We start from the raw sequence: 9,877 nt of genomic DNA, 5'->3' as shown, positions 1-9,877 counted from the left end.
GCCGCTTGTGGCTGACTTTGACAGAGATCAAAGAAGTGGATAAAACCATCTTCTTTGACTCCCCGGTCACCCCCACTGGCCTTTTCGGACCTGCTGTGGAAGGGTTCGCCGAGCGTTTCACGGCTGCACAGAAGTCGTCCCAACCAATGCGACACTTCCTGCCACAGCGTTCCAGTTCTGCAGCTGCTGCCAGTCGCCCCAAGCCGGCGCCGACTCAACAGCCAGTTAAAACTACGCCTCCTGTGACTCAGCACCCTGCATGGCCTGAGCCCAGGCAGCGCTCGCGCTCTGCAAAGCGCCACCCTTTCCCGAAGCGCCAGGGACCCCGACCCAAGATTGTGCTGGACCCTGCGCCTCAGAAGCCATCCTGATACCTCAGGAAGGAAGAGGAGGGGGCAAAGTCTCGCTGTGGCCGGACCACCCCCCAAACAGCCTCGTATGTGTTCCCAGTCGCCCCATCCAGTTCCTGGTGCTGGGAAAAATATGTTTATTGCATGCAAAGGGCCTGTTCTAGCGCCCAAGTGTACAACCGCTGTGATAGCGGACAAAATAAAACGCAAACATACTCAAAAAGAGAGCAAATTTCCTCTTCCAAACAAAGCGGGTTATGGGGATTATAAAACGAGGTTATCGCCTCCACTTAGCTCGCGAACCCCCGCAGGTCTGCGGTGTGATCCCCACCTTAGTAGGATGAATGCTCAACACGAACGCTCGCGTTCTTCGTTCCGAGGTGGCTGTGCTGCTGGCGAAACGGGCCATAGAAATCTCCCGCCAGCTCAGAGCGAGTCAGGCTTTCACAGCCGCTACTTCCTCGTCCCCAAAAAGGATGGCGGCCTCAGGCCCATCCTCGATCTCAGGATTTTGAACCGCGCCCTAGTAAAGTGCGCATTCAGAATGACCACTTTGAAACAGATCCTCTCGCTAATTCGCCCAGGGGACTGGTTCTTCTCTCTGGATCTGAAAGACGCTTACTTTCACATTCAGATAGCCCCCCGTCACAGGCGCTTCTTGAGATTCGCCTTCGAGGGAGTGGCATATCAATATACGGTCCTGCCGTTCGGGCTGTCTCTGGCCCCACGCACTTTTACAAAAGTGCATAGATGCGGCTCTCTCCCCTCTGAGACAGATGGGAATCCGCATTCTGAATTACCTCGACGACTGGCTTGTCTTAGCCCAGTCAGAGGCCGAGCTGATAGCCCACAGATCCTCCCTCCTCAACCACTTAGAGTGCTTGGGGCTCAGGGTCAATTACGCCAAAAGCTCAATGATTCCCAGCCAACGAATCTCATTTCTGGGGGCTGTCTTCGACTCAACCCAAATGAGAGCTGTAGCCTCGCCGGAACGTGTCCTGGTTATACAGTGGCTGACGACCGCCTTCACGTTTGGCGCGTCCCTTTCTCTCAGAGTGTTTCAGAGGATGCTGGGCCTTATGGCCTCTGCATCGCCAGTACTGCAGTTAGGCCTCCTTCGCATGCGGCATCTTCAACACTGGCTGAAACCCCTGGTTTCATCCCGAGCTTGGCGTCACGGGACGCCTTCGTATCAAGGTGGATCAAGCCTTGGAAGGACCCTTCGTGGTTCAAACAGAACGTACCCCTGGGGATGATGCACAAAAGGAAGGTCATCTTCACAGATGCGTCAAACACGGGCTGGGGAGCCCTGTGCGAGTGCTCTCTACTCCATTCAGAGCACAGGTAATCACGCTCTCTGCGCTCCCCCCCTTGCAGGAGGACCAGGAGCTAAATCTGCTCTGTCCTGTCAGGGCATTAAAAATCTACATTGACCGCTCCGCCTCCTTTAGGCAGTCGGAGCAGCTCTTTGTATGCTTTGGTGGCCGCACCAAGGGGCTTCCGGTCACAAAGCAAAGACTATCCCGTTGGATAGTTGACGCAATAGCTCTTGCATACTCCTCCTTGGGCCTTCAATGCCCCATCGGGGTCAGAGCACATTCCACGAGAGGCATGGCCTCATCCTGGGCATGGTTCAGTGGTGTGTCCATTGCAGAAATTTGTGTGGCGGCCGGCTGGTCCTCGCCGTCCACCTTTGTCAGGTTCTACAACCTAGACGTCCCTGCTTTGCAGGCTCAGGTCCTTTCTGCTTAACTGTCTCTCTGAGCTCAAAACGCTCCAGGAACCATATCCCCGCCCTAAGGCTGGATTTACTCCTTGCTGGGTTTGACTATGTTTCGAACCCGCCGAAGTTCCCACGTCTGGGCTTAGCTTCCGGCACGCTCTCGGCCCTATCTAGCTCCGAGGCTGTGCGAAGCTCTAAGAACGATTATGTAAGGCCGGGTTCGACCTCTATGAGTTAGCCCATTTCTTTGCCTCTTCTTGACCCCGAAAAGAATCCGGGTCTCTGGCTATGGCCTGCTTCATTGTGGTTGATCTACAGGGCCCCCTTCTGGATCCCGCCCATTTTGGCGGGCTCGGGCGCGCTGCTTCGCCATAGGCTCGCGCAGCTCCGCTGCGCCGTCATTGCTTCATTTCTGAAACAATGGCAGTGCAGATGCACTGCTGTGATTGAAAAAAAGCTTCAGTAAATCGGAGAAAAGGAGTTTCCAAGCGGATATCGTCCTGTTTTGGAAGGCCAAACAAAGTAGTTTTGCTTTCACAACGAAACACACAGCGAATCCACAACATGGCAACGGCGGCAACAGCGAGAATAAAAGTTACGCCTTCTTTCTTTGCGTGAACATTTGGGCGGCGTTATGCAAATCTTCCCACATCGTGACGTAGACATGTGGGGGCGTGTTAGAACAAGCCATTTTAGGTAGGTGTGGTTGACTCTTAACTTTTATAAAGAATATCTCTTTGGATTTGAGACTTTAGTCTTTGCAACTTTACAGATCTTCTTTATGCACCAAGAGCTTGTAACACACCAAAGAGAAAAGAAAAATTTAAATCGCATCATATGACCCCTTTAAACATAAGAGTGACAGATAAGGTTAACATGAAAATGCAGAGTACGATGTGTCCCAGTTTAGCCTTTTACTGTTGTTGAACAATGATGCAACTTGTCACATTAATACAGAATTTAAAACAGCTTCAAATGTGGCTCTGATCCCAGACTTCTGATACATTCGTTATGAATAATCTTATCTTTTGGTCTGCAAATTAAAATGGAGAGAAAAAGATCAAATGAGATAAAATACGCTTTTATCCAAAGTGAGGAACAAAAGCAATTTGTGAAGGAGCCAACAATAATTGTAATACACAATGCCAGGTTTATTTGACAACTAGACAAAGAAGCAAGCTAGAACCTTTAGTTTAATTTTGTACATTAATTTACTGAATTATCCCAAAATAAGCAGTGGTTGTTACAACCACATGGTTGCTAAAATATAAACTAGTTTTTCATTTAATTTAAAGAAAACAACAATATCAGTGTATATATACCATTAAGACGATTACAAAATTACTCATTGTCAGAAATGTAGTCATATTTCCGACCCTCCTATATAGTATGTCACTTATTGTTTTTATTCATGTCTTACCCAGGGCGAGGTTCTTGGCGGTGATGTCGGAGCAGGGCTGGTAGTACTGCACCAACCAGGCGATGCCGACCACTGCGTACACCAGCTCCACTAGCAGGATGGCTGCAGAGAGGAATAACAATTAATGTCAAGTGTTGATTTAAGGCCTAACCACACGTTGCACTGTCAATCTGCAATGAAACAATGCAACCCAAAAAAATCTTGTTATGGTAAGCATCAGTATTATTATTGCTCACACCTTGCTCATTGATTTGGTCAAACCTCCAAACTTGGTCAAATGAAAGCCTGTTTCCACAACGGGATAAAAAATAAAAATAAAAAGGGCAATTTGTGAATTAACCTTCTTTCTCATAATTCAGTTTTTTTTCCCCTTGCAATTCTGAAAAAAGTCTGAATTGCAAGTTTGTAACTTATAATAGCGAGATATAAATTTGAAAAACTGACAAGAGTCAATAAAAAGTTGAAATTACCTTTTTTTATTCCATGGCAGAAATGAACGAAAAATGAGTTGAAAGATGTAATCTCAAAATTCTGCGAAAAAAAAAAAGTAAACTCAGAATTCTGAGGGAAAAAAAGTAAGAATTGCAAGATGTGAATTTGCAATTGCGAGGGAAAAGATTTGAATTGTGAGATAAAAAGAATCAACTACCTTTTTTAAAATATTTTTATCCCATGGCGGAAACAAAACACAGAATTGTGACATGTAAACTTAATATTCAGAAAAAAAACGTCAGAATATCAAGATATAAATCTGCAATTCTGGAAAACAGTCTTAATTGTAAGATATAAACTGGCAATCGAAAGAAACAAAGTCAGAATTGTGAGATTAATAGTGCCAATTTTTTTATATTCTGTGGTGGAAGCAAGCTTCCATAAACTTCTAATCTACATGTGTGTATCAGAAAAAGTGCAAAAGCACACAATCACTGTAGAAAATAGTCCACTTCAATTAGATTGATCGGTTTTTGTTAGGGATGCACGATATTATCGGACCAATATTGGAATCGGCCGATAATGGCTTTAAATGTAAATATCGGCATCGGCCTGATATGAAAAATTATGCAGATATGTCTTGCCAATAAGAGGAATACATTAACTCACATGTGCTCAGGGTGTGCTAGCGATTAGATCACGTCAACAGTGCGATTATATCATGTCAGCATTGTGGCTCATCCTTGAAGCAAAATTTTGCCTGAATGTTGATTAGATTCACTGTTTTGGATGCTGCATTTAAACTGAGAATGCACAAACAGAATGACGCTTCGGTGTATGATAGAGTAAACAGTAATAGCACGTGCAGTGGCAGAAGCAGCAGCCTCCCCCGGGTCCTAAAGCCCGTTCAGTAAGGAGTTTTAATTTCGTAGCGGGCGCTGTTGGCCTACTTCTAATTAAATGAAAGTAAAATACACAAATCATATTTATACTGTTTCTGATTAAATAAAGCAGTAATTGATGCCATAAAATCATGAGTATGTTTTGATTTAAAGGTCAGAAGCTATAGCTTACATGGAGAAAAAAAAAATCACAAACATGACACTTAAAGCTGCAGTCCGTAACTTTTTTTGGTTAAAAATGATCTGAAATCAATATCTGAGCAAGTACATAACCAGCCAGTGTTCAAAACTATTGCCTTACTTTAGCCCGATTCACAACGGTTAGCTTATAATAATGTTTTCTAATTTGAGTGGTACGGGTAGGTTTTCGCGGGAAATTCGAGCATGCTACATTATGTCACGTCTGTAAACAAAGAATTTGTCCCGGCTACTAGGCTGATGTGAGGATCCTGCAGGTGGATGATCGTTTATAGCCTTTTCTCACAGCAGCCAGAATAATTAAATGTATCATTTTGATGGCGGATTGTAATCCATAAAGGATTATGTGTTTATGAAACACATGTGAATGAAATTTAATTATATTCCGGTTATAAATGTGCTTCTGATTACAGAAAGCCTGGGATTACAAAGATTTGTATTTTAAAGAAAACCAGTTCGAAGGGAGCATAATTAGCTTTTTGGGTTAAAAGAATTTCTTAATATGAAATTCGAAGAGTATGACAATTAGATTAGACTGTGCAGAAATTGAAATCTACATACACACTACTCATAGTCACCAATGCTGATGTTGTTAACATTAATCATTTGAGAATAAAGTATAACAATAATAATAATTTGAACGGTTTCATGTGATATGAGCTAACCGATCTTTAGATTGAATCACCATTGGTAGCGTGGTTTATGGTAATGCTTTTTTCCTCAGTTGGTCAGAACAAACGTGGCAGACTTGTTACTTACTTGTTCAGATGGCAATATACGGTGAAAATTCTTATTTGGGTCATATTCCAAGACGTAGGCTAGAATCTGTGATTGCGAAGTACAGTAAATATCCACACCGGTGCGGTGACTGACTGCCACAGATACACTTCAGAACATTCGATTAATCCGCGCTGGAGCCGTGCCGACTCACAACCCATGCAAGCTAGATAATTCCGCACACAGCTGCTATTCCAGGTTTTCAACCAGAGATGACGACAAAGAAGCAAAACTTACGGACTGCAGCTTTAAATTAAATAATTTTATATATACCTACTGATTTATTTATTAATGTGTAATATGTTATATTTTTTAAACAAATTATGAGCTCTAAAAGATTTTCAGAATTTTTACAACTCTTTTGCTTTTGACCATTTACAAATGTTATCATAAAATAAAATGTTAAGGTTACCACTGCATCTTTCTGAAGAAAAAAAAAATGCAGTGATTAATATATAGTTTATTTATAGTTATTTTCAAATCTTCAATGTACTGTCATTATAAAATAACTTTATTATTGTTTATTTAATTTAACTAATAAGTTCCTGTTAAAAACTAACCAAAATTAAAAATAATTATATATCGGCATCGGCTATCGGTCAAAATGAGTTGAAAATTATCGGCATATCAGATATCGGCAAAAATCCAAAATCATGCATCCCATGTTTTTGTCCTTAGTTTTGATATTAAGAGCTCAGGATTTTTTCACTGAGCTCGTAGACCTTTTTCACATTTGTGGGGTTCTCTGTAGCGGAAGTCGTCATAGTTGGGTAAACTTCGAGAGCAGTAAATGGGAGAGTACCATAAATATATTTTTTCAATTCCCATTTGCTCAAATAGCAAAAGAAAAACTCCACAATAGTGTTTTCACATCTTTCAATCAAAGGAAAAAAATGAGAGAGACCGATAACGGCAGTCAGAAGAGAGAACGATGTCAAATTTAGCGTCCCTCCCATAGACGCTGCATTAGAAACACCCTCACATTAGCGTTAACTAGTTTTTTTGTAATTTGATGCAAAGGTGATATAATACAAAGTATAGTTATAAATGTACATACATTCATATAAAAAAACTTGATGATTTACGATGCTGATGACTGTCTTGTGAAAAGGGTCCATTGCAATGCATTCTGGGATTGCTTTCTCCACAAATGATACTTGTAATGCTACCTTAAAATTTGGAATTGCATTTGCTTCAGAAGCATGTCTATGATGGATCACTACAGTTAACAGAGTTGACATATGAGATTGCATGTACTGAGAGAACTGATGAAAGATTTTTCATGGTTGTTTTTATAAATGTGCAAGTGTGTGTCTTACCCAGTCGTATATAGAGCACGTACTGCACTGCCTCTCTGGGTTGTGTGTACAGGATGCTGCCTCTCATGCTCAGCCACATGATGGCGCTCTCGCAGATCAGACAGCTGACCAGGATGCCAAGGTAACCACGACCGTGATCCACCAGCGTGACAGAGCATGATTGCTCTGAACTGTACGGCAGCCCAAAGAAAACCACGGACAGAACCACGAGCCTGCCGAAAGAGCACAGCCACAGCATCACATGAACATACACATCACGGAAATCAGACATTTATGACAAGAGGTGCGTTAAAATGATTTCCAGTATACAAATGAACCCGTTGGGCAATTTCATATTTCACATTTCTTTTCCACTTGCCAACAAAAATAGTTAATTTAGTTTATAACGAGCCAAAGATTACGTCATGCAATCGATACTTTATCTGCGTACTTAATCATTCTTGTGCTGACACAGAGAATGATGGGAACTCTAGTTTGGTTGCACGAGTCTGTCACCTCAAAATATCCAAAATGAGTATAATTTTTGTTCTTTATTAGCAGTTGGCAAAACGTGTATGAAATAAACAGAACTGTTAATAACAGTTACAACTTATATTGGTCAGTACCAACAATTTACAAATAAACAATTTGTAAAATAGAAACCTACAGTTTTATTATGATATTTATGCTGAAAAACTTAAACAATCAAGTCCAGCTGTTTGTGATGTTGATGCAATTATACATGAAACATAAGCAGAACGGATCTCTGTGCAAATGTTAAACCACTTCTTATGTACTCTCTAAACTTTTGTATTGATTAATCTCGATTAATCGTTTGACACAACATATTAAAACACAAGTCAAAAACAATAGGAAGGTTTATCAAGAGATAGCATTAAAACGGCTTTTAAAAACGTACTTCGTGTAGGCTATATCGTCTAAAAACAAAACAATGCAACAATGCCCATTTTACTTACTCAGACCATGCGTTATTTGTTCAGTGAAATTATCAACGTGGTCTGGTGAAAGACGGGACCTGAGGCGATTAACAATAAAATTCCTGCACTTGAAAAACCGCGCTCGGCAGGAACTGAAGTCGCAGGCACGCAGAGATAACGAAAAGCAAGCCGATAAGAGTTTCAGAAAGCGCCTGGACATCCCGCACCACCACCGAAGTGGGTGTTCGTTAGAGGAATAGATGGCACGGATGGGATCGCAGCACCGACGGGTTGTAGTGAATGACGTGATTTTAATTATTTTTCAAACGTTTTATTTTAACTTGTTATTTAAAATGTTTTAAATGCAATGTTAAAATGATGGTAATGTGAATGATAAAATCCATTTTTTCTGTCTGTCGTGTAATCGACTATTGTTTTCAGTCTCGACTAGTAGGAGCTGTACCGTTTAGTCGACTAGAAAAAAATACATTAATGTAGAAAAATAAATTTAAAGCAATACAAAAATAAGGCTGTTGAAACTTTATTTGATACTTTTTTGGCTGCTACTATGGGCTCAGTGCTAAAAACCTTATCTACAGATAACCAAATTACAAGCAATAGCAGAAAATAAATACAATATAACAAAGACACAAATTAAATAAACAGTGCTTTTCAGGTTTTTCAGGTAGATCTAAAATAAATTTTCAGGTACAGAAATGTAATAATCAAATGTAAAATAACACTACATAGTCTTCACTGTATAGATTAAATATAGATTAATCCTTATAAAAGTTGTTCAGTCAAAATCAGTGAGATTTTTTTCTTTCACAGAAGTTTTCTGTTAGTTTGCTTTCACTTTAAAGTCACCATGAAATCAAAATTGAAAATTCTTATTTTTTAATGGAATGCTGTAGTGTTTATTATAAATAATTTATCCGTGCACTTCATTATTTTTTTTAAATTCATGTGCCCTCGTAATCTTTAATCAAAAACGTTAACCTCCCCTTCCCCTCAAAATGACTCCTCTTCTCTTCCGGTCACGAGCTAAGGCGCAAGGGCGGAGCTAGTGACTGAGGGGTAAACGCTGGGATAAACGACAGGGGGGAAAGCTGAAGCTGATGCTTCACGTTATAGCACTGACACCAGTCATGAGGGAGTACGTTACCCCTAAACATTGAAAAGATATTAGGATATTACGACAACATTACTCTTAGGATATCGCAAACAAATTTTTTTCATGAATTTGACTTAACCTGATGGAGGACGCGCTTAGTCATTCAGGCAGAGATGCCGTTTCACTCGGATATACGTCACAGTAGAGAAGAAAAGACAATCACAACTTCCGTTTCATGCCGACTTTAAGAAAAGCACGGATCCAATATAGATACTGATACACATGCGTTTTCTTTCTTTCAACTGTTTACGTTAAGACAGGCCTAACCGACTGTGTTTACTAGGATATTCGCCAAGGCACACATGTTGATGTAATTTGGTCTGTATTTGTTCATCCATGTAAAAAAAGTGGAAGAGAGCTCAATTAGGTATTAGCGCGCTGCTCAAGAGAGCGTTCCCCCTGCTCCAGCAGGAGGATTTGGAAGGCGGGGTAATCCATAACACGAAAATCAGAAACTGACAAAAACCAGGAAAACAAACGAAGGGAAAGACGCCGCTATACTTTACTTTTTGGGTCGGTTATTCTGTCACGACACGGTGTGTGGAGGCAGGCAGGATGACGAGGACGACAAAGATTCCAATAATGCCTTTTAATGTAGACACAACAAGGCAGATCCAGATAGGTGAGACACACACACTCGGGGTAACATTCACAATAACCGACAA

General features: G+C 41.1%; 1 protein-coding gene across 1 annotated transcript in view; it reads right to left on the bottom strand.

Annotated features, from left to right (window-relative positions):
- The window catches only part of LOC107736996 (sn1-specific diacylglycerol lipase alpha-like), a 40,125-nt gene that overhangs the window by 26,534 nt on the left and 3,714 nt on the right, over positions 1 to 9,877 (bottom strand). Inside the window, exons 2-3 of the mRNA XM_016548385.1 lie at positions 7,122 to 7,333; positions 3,494 to 3,595 (exon numbers count right to left, since the gene is read on the bottom strand). Of these exons, the coding sequence (XP_016403871.1) occupies positions 3,494 to 3,595; positions 7,122 to 7,333 (314 nt within the window). The remainder of the gene's footprint in view (positions 1 to 3,493; positions 3,596 to 7,121; positions 7,334 to 9,877) is intronic.

The sequence above is a fragment of the Sinocyclocheilus rhinocerous genome, unplaced genomic scaffold (genome assembly GCF_001515625.1).
Source record: "Sinocyclocheilus rhinocerous isolate Xijiao unplaced genomic scaffold, SAMN03320098_v1.1 scaffold433, whole genome shotgun sequence".
NCBI lineage: Eukaryota > Metazoa > Chordata > Actinopteri > Cypriniformes > Cyprinidae > Sinocyclocheilus > Sinocyclocheilus rhinocerous.
This window is presented reverse-complemented; position numbering and strand designations above follow the sequence as displayed.